Consider the following 12933-nt stretch of genomic DNA (forward strand, 5'->3'; position numbering starts at 1 on the left):
AGAAAGAACTTTTTAATTAAATCTACATATAACCAAAGTGAAAAAAAAAACAGCCAGCTGTAGAATGAGTAAATGCAGTTCAAGCTGGATGGAGTTATGCTGGATGGGGATAATGGAAATCGTAATCTAGTATTTAGAAAGCACCAGAGTGTTATATAGGTCAGGTAGAATAAATGGATAGATGCAGAATTACAGTGTTTCTCACCTTGGATTGTTTTGGCACCCACTCAATCTTCTTTCTTACACTTGTTGTGTATTGGTTGATATTCAACAACATCTGGGGTTTAGCCTTCTGACAACGGCCTCCTCCATGCAAAACACTGCCTGATAAGGCCATAAAGGAAGGAAGTTCACAAAGCGACACAATCCATCCCTCTTGTTTTATCAGCAGAAAAGGCTTCTTCTGGCTGGCAGGACTGAGGCCCTGGCAGGTTGTGTTGGCAGCCAAAGGGGAAGGCAGCCAAGTCAAGTTGAGTCTCCTGGTGTTTGACTGGTATGTACACAGGAAGACGAAGGGCCTAGTTAGGTGGTAACATGGTAGATGCTGCAATCGCCTTCCCTTCAGGTTGGAAACAAATTAATTTTTTCAAGCTCTGCTCCTGATGTAAATGTGTATTTAATTGAAAACTGAGGGTCAAAAGCAAGGCTGGCCCAAGATGTTTGAAGGATGGGAAAAAGTGCCACCAATTCCCCCAAGTATCGATGCAAAGCATCCATAGCCAGCTAATTTACATTGGCTCAGAAGTCAGAAAAATCCTTCAAGTGTCCCTCTCCATCTTTTGCAGGAAAAGCAGAAGAACAACCAATTAAATATTCAACTATTTGCTGGGCACCTTCCAGCTTATCCATATTTTTCCTGAACTGTGGTATCTAGAACTGGGTGCAGTATCTCAGGGAAGCAGTATAATATCCAGGTGAGCAAAAGCATAGCTGAATAGAGTATTACTATTACTGCCCTTGATCTAGACATTGTGTTCTTGTTGATGCAGCCTAGAATCACATGGGCTTTTTTAGCTGCCACATCACACTGTTGGTTCATGTTAAGTTTGTCGGTTACTAAGACTCCAAGATCCCTTTCACGTGTAATGCTGTAAAGCCCGATGCCACCTATCCTATATCTCTGCATTTCTTTTTAAAATTTGTCTAGGGACCTTACTACATGGATGTTTCCCTCTGTGTTCTCTCCATTTTCATATGCAAGTGAAATAGAGTCCTACGGAAGCCATCCCATGATGCACAGCCACTTCCGGTGGCCGCCCAGTGGCTGCCCATCATGGTAATCTGTCTTGACAGTGTGCTACAAGGAAGAGAAGACTTCCTTCTCAGGAGTCTGCATTACTCAACTCCTGCTTCCAGAAAGGGACGGGGAAAGCAAGGGAGAGTGAAAAGCATATGGGGAAAAAGTCATGGGATGGCTGGCCATCTCCAAAGTCAGACCCTGCCAGGAGAGAACACAGTAAGATTTTTTTCCACTCTTTCCAACACTGTCCCCCATTTCCCTCTGTTTTCCTTCTGCCCATCTAATAAAATCCTAAGTTTTATACCTTTGCTTTCTGACTCTGCTTCATTCATGTTTATATATTATCGATTCCTAGTAAGATAGAGCAATATTTTGGGCTGAGGGCTTTAAAAGCTCCTTCAGAGCCTTGTTGGGTAAAGCCAGATACACACAGACAAAGACACCCCACATTAACACAGCCTGCCCATGCATGACCCATTTACAAAGCTATTAGCATGTGTACATACAGATAGATCACTTGGGAGGGAGAGAATATTGAACTTTTCTGCTCAGGGACCCCAGTGCAAAGAAAAAGGAGCATGCAAGGATGATCACCCTCATGTGTCCTGCTTTGCCATAAAACTGGGCTCAGGAAAGCCCAACAGACATCTGGAAAGAAACATGCCCAAGAAGAGTCATCTCTTTGTGTCCCATTTCTTAGCAGAATCAGCTGGGTTTTATTATGTTTCTGCTGGAAAATAAGGGTAGGCACACAGAATGGTCTCCAGGTTGTGGTTGCCTGCCTCCGATCTATGAGTTTAGTAAATTGTCCAGATTACTTTGTAAATAGTAAAGGTAAATGTTTTCCGCTGACATTAAATCTAGTTGTGCCCAACTTTGGGGTTGGTGCTCATCTCCATTTCTAAGCCGAAGAGCTGGCATTGTCCATAGACACCTCCAAGGTCATGTGGCCTGCAAGACTGCATGGAGTGCCAATACTTTCCCGCCAGAGTGGTACCTATTGATCTACTCACATTTGCATCTTTTTGAACTGCTAGGCTGGCAGAAGCTGGAGCTGATAGCGGGAGCTCACTCCACTCCTCGGATTTGAACCACTGACCTTTTGGTCAGCAAGTTCAGCAGCTCAGTGGTTTAATCCGCTGTGCCACCGAGGGCTCCACTTTGTAAATAGGCAGAATAAAATGTTGCAAAGAGAGGTGGGAACATTTACAATTAGGGACTATAGGCAGTGTATACTTTTGGGGGTGGCATGGCCCCCTCTCTATGCTGACCTCAACTTCCTATTCTAGTTGTGAAGAGGACAACAGGTATATGTCACTATCTTGTGGCCATGGTGTTTGCCTTGCGGCAAATCTGTTCTGAAGACCTTAAAAGGGCTATCCAAGATTTTGAATTTCATTTCAAAGAAGAATTGCTTCCACGCATATGGGAACCATTTGGCTCCACTGGCAGGTGCCCTCAATCAGTGTGCCCAATGCCCAATCATTTATGTGGCAGGCAGCTTAATAACATTTCTGTGAGACACTCCTGGAGCAACGTTATGACAACCTTCATTTTAGCACTTAGAATTAAAAATACCAGATTGTGTTTAACAAAAGCAAATGTTTGGTTCACCTATCCATGCACCTCGCTGGATTTCTCTGTATGCTGGCAGCTGCATGTGTTAATTGTTTCCTTTCAGAAGTGTGAGAAATGAGAGATGTTAGACCTGGGCAGCCTAATCTCCTGCAGGTTCATTCACACATTCAGGTCTTCTTACATCTGGGAACCACACCAAAGACATTATGCAACACAAAGGGTCCTTTCACCTAAGCAGAGATAGAAACCCTATGGTCTTCCAGATGTCATTTGATTGCAACTCCCTGCAGCTCTCAACAGCATCTCCAATGTTGGTGAGGAAGGCTGGGGAGGCTACAGGTCTGCCAGATCTGCAAGGCTGCATAATTCCTATCCTCTTTCATTTTGGAGGGGGCAAGGATGGGGAATGGGACCTCCTTTAAGGGAAAGAACCCACTCCATGCGGACTCCACAGCCTTTCTGAAAGAGCTGCGAACAAAATGCCCAACTTGAGAGAATTTATTTGGCAAATTCTTGTTCATTTCTCCAACCCCCACTTGGGTTATTTATTTATTGCGACAGAAGTGAGCTGAGGGTACAGTTGTAATGTATTTAAAAACACAAACAAAGTTAAAAACTTGGCATTATAATAAAAGTCCTTCGACTAGAAGCTGGCCACTTGGAGTGCCTCTGGCGTTGCTATAAGAAGGTCCCCCATTGTGCATGTGGCATTGTAATAGGTGGTCTGTGGTTTGCTCTTCTTCGCACTCACATGTTGTGGACTCTGCTTTGTGGCCCCATTTCTTAAGGCTGCCTCTGGCATCTCGTGGTGCCTTGCCTCTTTGCTGAAACTCCACAAACCCAAGCAAGCTCAAGCACTTGTTCAACAACTCCCTTTCACCAGCTATATTGGGACCAAGTGATGCTGTCTTTTGAAGCCCCTCCCAATTATTTTGAAGCTGGGAAGACAGATAGTGTGTCTGGGATAAGAAGCCTCCTTGGGTCCATACTGAAAAAAATAATGCAGGTTGACTCCTCTTTAACTGCCACGGCTGAATGCTTTGGAATCCTGGGAGTTGTAGTTTGGGGAAACACTAGCGTTTGTAGGTAGTGAAGGCCAGAAACCTTGCAAAACTAGGTTCCATAGCATTGAGCTATGGTAGTTCAAGTGGTGTCAAGCTTCATGGATTCTACAGTGTAGACCAGGCCTGGGCAAACTAACAGCTGCTAGGAATTGTGGAAGTTGAAGTCCAAAACACCTGGAGGGAGGGCTGAAGTTTGCCCATGCCTGGTGTAGATGTTGGAAATAGCAACCTCCCAAACCTCTCACTATTTGTTTATTGATGTATATATTTGCTAACCTGTATTATATGTGTATGTTGATTTGCCAGTTTGACTGTACCTCTTCGGTGTGGCAGGAGTTATAGGTATGTGATTGTACTGAGCATGTTCAGACTCAGGACTCCATTTTGTTCAGTTCACTCCAAATCTCAGTGGAGTTGGATGCATGTATGCTTATGGACTTCAGTGAGTACAACTATACTTAAAGACTATGGACTATTGATTAAAAATGATATCCTGTGTACTCAACACAGAGAGAAGCTACATCCTATCCTTAACTGAACTTTAATAAGAAATGTGCTTGTATGGTGAATTAATACAAGATGTTTATGAGTAAACAAGATACGTTATTTTTCAAATAACACTTTTTTTCCATCTCCGAGGGCTTATTTTAAACTAAGAGGTTTCAAGGGAGTGTATATCTTTCGGGCATCTGCAATTACAATTACAACTGCAACTTCAACTTCAAAGAAATGACCATCCTCTGCTAACCAAATAAATTTTTGTAGTGGCATGTCTTTGTCCTTGGCCGTGGTTCTTCAGTCTAATAGCTGAGTTACCTAAGTGCCATTACACAAATATTTATGAACATCACTTGTTCGGAGAGTTATTTATTTATTTCCAACATTTATATTCCACCCTTCTCACCCGAAGGGACTCAAGGCGGCGTACTCAATTGGCAACAATTCGATGCTGACACATAATTAAAATCATAGTAAAGGTAAAGGTTTTCCCCTGACGTTAAGTCCAGTCATGTCTGACGCTGGGGGTTGGTGCTCATCTCCATTTCTAAGCCGAAGAGCCGGTGTTGTCTGTAGACCAAGGTGACTGCATGACTGCATGGAGCACCGTTACCTTCCCGCCGGAGCGGTACCTATTGATCTACTCAAATTGGCATGTTTTCGAACTGCTAGGTTGGCAGGAGCTGGAGCTAACAGCAGCCGCTCCCGCCGCTCCCGGGGTTTGAACCTGGGACCTTTCGGTCTCCAGCTCAGTGCTTTTGCACACACCGCCACCGGGCTCCTAATTAAAATCATAACAGTATATAAAATCCATTACAAACAATTAATACAGTATAAAAATATAAAACATATGGTTAAAATCCATTCATCCAATATCCTCATGCTTTAGCCATAAATCAGTCCAGGTCATCTTTGTCATTTATTCATTAAAAGCCTGAGCACATAGCCATGTTTTTAGGGCTTTTCTAAAGCTCAAAAGGGTTGGGGCTTGTCGTATATCTCTGGGGAGGGTGTTCCACAGCCGAGGAGCCACGACCGAGAAGGCCCTGTCCCTTGTTCCCTCCAGCCGCGCTTGTGAGGAAGGTGGGACCGAGAGCAGGGCCTCACCAGATGACCTTTTAACAAGGCCATGCTTTTTTTTTTTTTCATGTCAGGAGCAACCTGAGTTGCTTTTGGTGTCAGAGAATTGGCCGTCTGCAAGGATGTTGCTCAGGGGATGCTCGGATGTTTTGATGTTTTTACCATCCTTGTGGGAGGCTTCTCTCATGTCCCCGCATGGAGCTGGAGCTGATGCTTTTCTTACTAGTGGCTTTCAAAAGGTGGTCTCCACATGTTCGTGGAGATTCACATTTGCCAAACGGACGTGACATAATTTTTCCTTTTTTAATAAGCTTATGATGGCCATTTATTTCCAAAAGGTTATTGCACCAGAGAGTGGGTGCAGTAATTCCCAAAAGTAGATGCACCCCTGGACTTATGTTTTGGTCCAGAAACTTTAGGGCCTGGGAACATCCTGAACTGGTGACCTCAATCATCCTGGGTCTGTTATAGCCAGGGCAGTTGAAGTGATAGCAGACTGCCTTCATTCGACAGTGGAGATGCGCCCTTGGCTGTGTCCAAGGCACCCCTCGCCCCCTTTTCCCTCCCTCTCTCCCCCAGCCCTATCGATTCGGTCCTTCCCCTCCAAGGCACACTCCAGCGTCCGTCCTCTGGCCCGTCTCTCCGTCGAGCTGATGTCACCGTCGGCAGCTGCGCTCCGAGGCTGGGCAAAGGGAAGGAGGAGGAGGAGGAGGGTGTGGGTGGGGGGCTCTGGCTTGGAAGCTCCTCGCCCGGAGGCGCTGGAAGCAGAGCGAGCGAGCGAGCGAGCCTCTCTCTGCCTCTCCACGAGCGAGGAGAGCCGGGCGGGCTCTGGGCAGGGACTGGTCCTCCCTCCCTCTCTCCCTCCTTCCCTTTCCTTCCTTCCTTTCCTTTCCCCTCCCTCCTTCCCTCTTCCCTCCCTTCCTGACCGCCTGGCGAAGAGGCAGCAGAATAGCAAGGAGCCGCAGTCGCCGGCTGGGGCAACTTTGCCTGGGCATGGCTTCCCTCTGCTGATCAGGGAAGGAAGAGAAGAGAAGGAAGAAGGCGCTGCTGCGCGGATGGAGGAAACGCGGATGGCGGGAGAGAGGATGGAGGCTCAAGGGAGCGGCGTCCCTCCAGAAGAAGCCCTCCTTCTCGTCCGTCTCGGGATCCAGGAGCTGAGCAGATTTGGCGGGCACTTTCTTTGTTCCCTCCAGCAAGCAACTCTCTTCTGACTCTACGAGAAAGATCTCCCAGCTCTGCCACTGGGCTCTTCTTCTGGCGCTTCTTCTCTCTCCCTGGCACCGCGGATGAGCCGGATCTTGGTATCTAGAACTGGGAGAGAGCAGGACCCAGGATGGCTTTCCCCAAGTCGCCCGAGCCTTCTGCCAACGCCACGAGGAAAAACCCGACTCTGCTGGAGATCGGGGCGCTGTGCTTGGACTCCGAGATCATCTTCGGCTTCACCAGCCACTTGCTCCGGAGGAAAGGCAAGGTGAGAGAGAGCAGAGGAAAGCAGAGGTGGTGGGCTCGGGAAAGAAAGTTGGTGCCACGAGGGGAAGGGCTGGAGTTTCTCCCGCGAAAGAAGCGGACAGGAGGCGGGGAGAGGTCCGGTCGGGAGACTTCAGCACCACGGACAGATCCCCGTCCTCTTCCTTGCCCTGGAGTGAGCCATTCTCTCCAACGGATCACTTTTACGCATTGTTAATAGAGTTCGGTCTGTGCAGGATTCGGGTTTTATGTGTTCTCCAAAGCTTTCATGGAATCACTGGGTTGCTGTGAGTTTTCTATGTGTGACCATGTTCCAGAGGCATTCTCTCTTGACGTTTCGCCCACATCTATGGCAGGCATCCCCAGAGGTTGTGAGGTCTGTGTTGCCGAAGGCTTTCATGGCCGGGATCACAGGGTTGTTGTATGTTTTCCGGGCTGTATGGCCATGTTCTGGTAGTATTCTCTCCTGACGTTTCGCCCACATCTATGGCAGGCATCCCCAGAGGTTGTGAGGTCTGTGTTGTCGAAGGCTTTCATGGCCGGGATCACAGGGTTATTATATGTTTTCCGGGCTGTATGGCCATGTTCTCGTAATATCCTCTCCTGACGTTTCGCCCACATCTATGGCAGGCATCCTCAGAGGTTGAGAGGTATGGAGAAACTCAGCAAGGAAGGTTTATATATATCTTTGGAAAGTCCAGGGTGAAGGAAGAAGTTTTGTCAGTTGGAGGCCAGTGTGAATGTTGCTGTTAATCACCCTAATTTGCATTGAATGGCTTAATCTACTGGCTACTTTCTGCCTGGGGGCATCCTTTGTTATGTGGTCTGTTGGAAATTTGGGTTTTCTTTCTCTGGGCCCTTCCACACAGCCATATAACCCGGAATATCCACAATACCTGCTTTGAAGTGGATTATCTGAGTCCACACTGCCATATAATCCAGCTCAATGTGGATTTGTGTGGAAAGGACCTGAGTCCACAAAAGACATTCAAGTTGGGTTGCTGTGAGTTTTCCATGCTGTATGGCCATGTTACAGAAGCATTATTTCCTGACGTTTCGCCTGCATCTATGGCAGGCATCTTCAGAGGTATATTAACTCCACTTGCCTAGTTTCCAACAGACCTCACAACCTCTGAGGATGCCTGCCATAGATTTGGGCGGAACGCAAGGAAAGAATGCTTCTGGAACATACAGCCCAGGAAACTGACAGCAACCAATGATTCCGGCCACGAAAGCCTTCGCAAGTTACTGTAAACCCGTGCTTCCCTCCGCTCCCCAATCCAGGAGAGCCCTGTCTCGTTAGAGGAGGTGAAGAGTGAGACTTCCTTCTCACGCACCTCTGCAAAGTGGCGTGTCTTTCCACTCCTCGCGTGGGTTGAGGGAAGGGAAAGGGACGGAGAGCCACGCGGAAGGGAAGCTGGTCTACCCCATCCTCCACCGACTGCACTGTTCATTCTTCTCGCTTCAGTTTGGGCTTCTTTTCCTTTGGAAAGTTTGCTCAGCTCCGTGGGGAAGTGCGTGGGTGCCTCCGATCTCCAGAACCTGACTTGCTTGGGCATAAGTGTGAGATCCTCTTCCTGCTTCATATTATTTGCAAGGCCTTCGGTTTCCTTTACTGTCTGAGGTGTTGTGTGTGAAAAGGAAGCACATGGTCAGAGGCACTGGCGTCTCGAGGGTCAGTTTCAGCACTAGGCGTGCCGGGCTTCACCCCTTGTCTTTAGAATAAAACTTAATATAAGCATTATGATATATTATTATATTTGTTACATCGTTATTATTAGAAATATGATTAAATAATCAAATCAAGTTTCAAACAATAACTGCCCTGGGTTGCTGTGAGTTTTCCGGGCTGTGTGGCCATGTTCCAGAAGCATTCTCTCCTGACGTTTCGTCCACATCTATATGGTTGTGAGGTCCGTTGGAAACTAAGCAAGTGGGGTTTATATATCTGTGGAAAGTCCAGGGTGGGAGAAAAAACTCTTGTCTGTTGGAGGCAAGTGTGAATGTTGCAACTGGCCACTTTGAGTAGCATTGAATAGCCTTGCAATTTCAAAGCCTGGCTGCTTCTTGCCCTTCTCAGAAAATCCGACGCCTCCCCTCCCGTAAATGGGACCCAAAGTAAGCTATGGAAGGGGGCGCGGGGTGGACACGCGTGTTGGTGTTCGTGTGAGTGTTTGGCTGGAAGTGAGGGGTGGGGTTGGTGAGAGGCGGATGGAAAGAAAAGGGAGCCGTGAGGAGGAGGGGAGTGGGCAAAGCGAGACCTGGCCGGCTTCTTCCACGTGGCCTTCGGGGACACGCGTGGGCAAAGCGTCGGAGGAAATGGAGCGAAAGCGAAAGGGTTTGACAGAGTCGGGGAGTGGCGGGGAGGAAAGGGATCGTGCGTGTCTCTCTGTGCGTGGAGTGCGCTCGTGGGGGCGAGGCATGTCGGCGGTGGGGTGCTGGGCTCCTTACCCACGCAGCCTCTTCGCCTCCCATCTCCGCCGAACCGGCTTCCCTGTTGCCTTGTCGGACTTCACTCCCAGCCTCGCCTCCCACTGCAACTGCAGAAAGATAGGGCACGAGTGGGCGTCTCCCTCCACTCAAGCGTGCCGAAGGAAGCGATGGGAACCGATGGGGCGAAAATAGGAGGCGCCTCACCCTTGCGCTTGGCTGGATGTGTTGGTGGAGAGACTGGGGCGGTTTGGAGCCTCGTGGGAGTGCCTAGCTCTAGCAGGACGCGCGTGGGAGAGGAAAGGACAAGGAAGGAAGGGGGAAGGGGCCAGGAACAAACCCACGTGTGCCTTCAAGTATCTTGTCGCCTATAACGACTCCAGGGTTTTCTTAGGCAACGAATACTCAGAGGTAGAAATGTTGGCGGTCTCCTATCCTGCTTAGCTTCTAATATCAAACGGGATCTGGTGCCAAAAGCCTGAGTCGTGGCTACGTTTTAGTCAGGTGGGGTCTATCCAAGATATTCAACACACCCACAGGCAACGTTAGGAAAAAAAAGTTAGGCAGGAGGATCGCTGAAAGTGGGGCGAGGAACTGATCTAAGCAGGAGCCCTTGCTGAGCCTGGGGATGGGGCTGCCCCACCAGGAAAGATTACACAACAAATTGGTCGGAAAAGTAACACACCTTTGCTATGACGGATGCCTGAATATTCTTCTTGAGAGACGAGTTGCAGAACCACCAGCCGCCGGAAGATGGCGATCTAGTAAAAGAGACCAGAGAGCGCTGACCCGCAGCGTGGGTTTCTTCTTCTCCCTCCCTCTCTTCCTCACTCTTTCTTTCTCATTCTCTCTCTTCCCCTCTCCATGCCTCTGTCCTACGCCTTCCCACCTTTTCCAATTCTCGGTTTTTCTTCCTCCCTTTCTGTTTCTCTTTCTCTTTTTCCCTCCCCCTCTCTTTCTCCCCCTCCTGCCTTTCCTCCTTTTTCCTTCAACTCTGTGCTTGTGCCAGTTTAAGGATCGGACACCCCTTTTATCTCCCCTTCACCCAAACACACACCACTTTCTCAACGTGAAATTGCCACAAAAGCTGCGAATTCCAGCAGAGTTGGAGTTCTCCTTCTCCAAGAAGCCCTCCTTCTCCAGGAAGAGAGGTGTGTGTTATTCTGGAGGCACCAGTTGCCTCCTGCAATGTGTCAAAAGCAGAAAAGTGCCTCTCTAGATATATAGGCAGTTCACCCCTGCAACGGCATTATCTAATGCCTTTAAGATCATCTCCAAGGTCATGTGGCCGGCATGACTGCATGGAGCACCGTTACCTTCCTGCAGGAGCGGTACCTATTTATCTACTCACATTTGCATATTTTCGAACTGCTAGGTTGGCAGGAGCTGGGGCTAACAGTGGGCGCTCCTTCCGCTCCCAGGATTTGAACCTGGGACCTTTCGGTCCGCAAGTTCAGCAGCTCAGTGCTTTAACACACTGCGCCACCAGGGCCCCCAATGAGAGATGTAGCTGAGGATATATACTGCAGATGGAAACTTTGCAATTGTTTCTCATCTCTCATGGGAGAAGTTGTTTCTTTCTCCAATTGATCCATATGGCAGGTTTAGCTGTGGGGGTCATCAGTGTGAGGAGAAATTAAGCATACATATATGTTGTATACATAGGTAGTCTAAAAGACCATGTGTCTAGACCAGGCATGGGCAAATTTTGGTCCTCCAGGTGTTTTGGACTTCAACTCCCACAATTCCTAACAGCCTACCGCCTGTTAGGAATTGTGGGAGTTGAAGTCCAAAACACTTGGAGGGTCAAAGTTTGCCCATGCTTGGCCTAGACAACGAGCAGGCTGCAAAGATGACATTGGGAGATCAACTTGAATTTTGTGTGGGAGACCTGATCAGGAATGGTGGAGGTCTGGAAGGCTGATGCCTCCTGGGAGAGTGATGGCATGAAGGAAACTTGGCCAATTAGGGTCAGGATACAGCTGTATCTTGTAGATATTCATCTCTCTCTCTGTGTAAGTAAGTACCATGAAGCTGAAGTGACCCCATGATTTTTTTTCATGGAGTTTTCTTCAGCAAGGAGCACTCTGGTTTTGCCTGTTCTTCCCTCTGAAATACAGTCTGCTGCACCTGTGTTCATTGAAAATCTTCCACCCAAGTACTAACCAGGGGCAATCCTACTTAGCATCCAAGATCAGAGGGGTTCTGATGCCTTTTAAAGTATTTGGAGCATTTATGTCTTCTGCTGCTCTAGAGACTAGGGCAAAGAGCAATGGCTTTAAACTGCAGCAAAAGAGATTCTACCTAACGGTTCCGGACCATCCTATCTTCGTGACTGCATCTACATGTGTGATCTCTAAGATCTTCCGGGGAGGCTCTTCTCTCACTTCCTCCCCCATCGCAAATGCGATTGGTGGGGATGCGGGAGAGAGCCTTCTCTTCAGTGGCTCCCCGGCTCTGGAATTCCCTCCCCAAGGAGATTAGGTTAGCTCCGACCCTCACTGTCTTCTGAAAGCCATTAAAAACATGGCTGTTCCATTGTGCTGTTGAGTAGACAAGTCCATTATAACCTGGCCCATATCCACTTTGAAACTTGCCCTGTCACTTTATAGTTTGATTTCCGTTCAGATTTATCTTCCCTGCTTGTTGTCTCTATTCAAACTACAGGAAAGGAGATTCCACCTGAACATCAGGAAGAACTTCCTCACTGTGAGAGCTGTTCGACAGTGGAACTCTCTCCCCGGGGCCGTGGTGGAGGCTCCTTCCTTGGAGGCTTTTAAGCAGAGGCTGGATGGCCATCTGTCGGGGGTGCTTTGAATGCGATTTCCTGCTTCTTAGCAGGGGGTTGGACTAGATGGCCCATGTGGTCTCTTCCAACTCTACTATTCTATGATTCTATGATTCTATGATTCTATTTGATGTATGTTCTATTCTGTAATAGACACTCCCTTCATCAGTTTGACTGTCGCCCAGATTGTTGTCCTATATTGGACCTTTTAATGCCTTGGATGATTGTTTAATATTTTAATTATGTCTATTTTAAATCATGACTTGTTAATTTGTTTTTAAATGCATTCTTTGATTTTATTTATTTATTTACAGTATTTATATTCCGCCCTTCTCACCCCGAAGGGGACTCAGGGCGGATCACATTATACACACATAGGGCAAACATTCAGTGCCCATAAACACATCAAACAGAGACCGAGACAGACAGATGCAGAGGCAATTTAACCTTCTTCTGAGGGGATGTTCGATTCTGGCCACAGGGGGGAGCAGCTGCTTCATCATCCACTCAGACGGCACTTCCTCATTCCAGGTCGTAAATTAGTTAAACTTGCCTCCACACTTTATAAGTGGTACCTTATTTCCTACTTGATAGATGCAACTATCTTTCGGGTTGCTAGGTCAGCAACGAGCAGGGGCTATTTTTAATTTTTAATTGACGGGTACTCACCCCACCACGGGCTGACCTCGAACTCATGACCTCATGGGTCAGAGTGATTTATTGCAGCTGCTCAATAGCCTGCGCCACAGCCTGATCCCCTTAACTATTGATTTTATGATATTATATGA

The 12933-nt window shown here is 47.8% G+C and overlaps 1 protein-coding gene across 1 annotated transcript in view; it reads left to right on the forward strand.

Annotated features, from left to right (window-relative positions):
* Nucleotides 1-6488: 6488 nt before the first annotated feature.
* The window catches only part of kif26a (kinesin family member 26A), a 212271-nt gene continuing 205826 nt past the window's right edge, over nucleotides 6489-12933 (forward strand). The window contains exon 1 of the mRNA XM_062968538.1: nucleotides 6489-6931. Within this exon, the coding sequence (XP_062824608.1) occupies nucleotides 6794-6931 (138 nt within the window). The 5' untranslated portion in view covers nucleotides 6489-6793. The remainder of the gene's footprint in view (nucleotides 6932-12933) is intronic.

This window comes from Anolis carolinensis, chromosome 1 (assembly GCF_035594765.1).
Source record: "Anolis carolinensis isolate JA03-04 chromosome 1, rAnoCar3.1.pri, whole genome shotgun sequence".
NCBI lineage: Eukaryota > Metazoa > Chordata > Lepidosauria > Squamata > Dactyloidae > Anolis > Anolis carolinensis.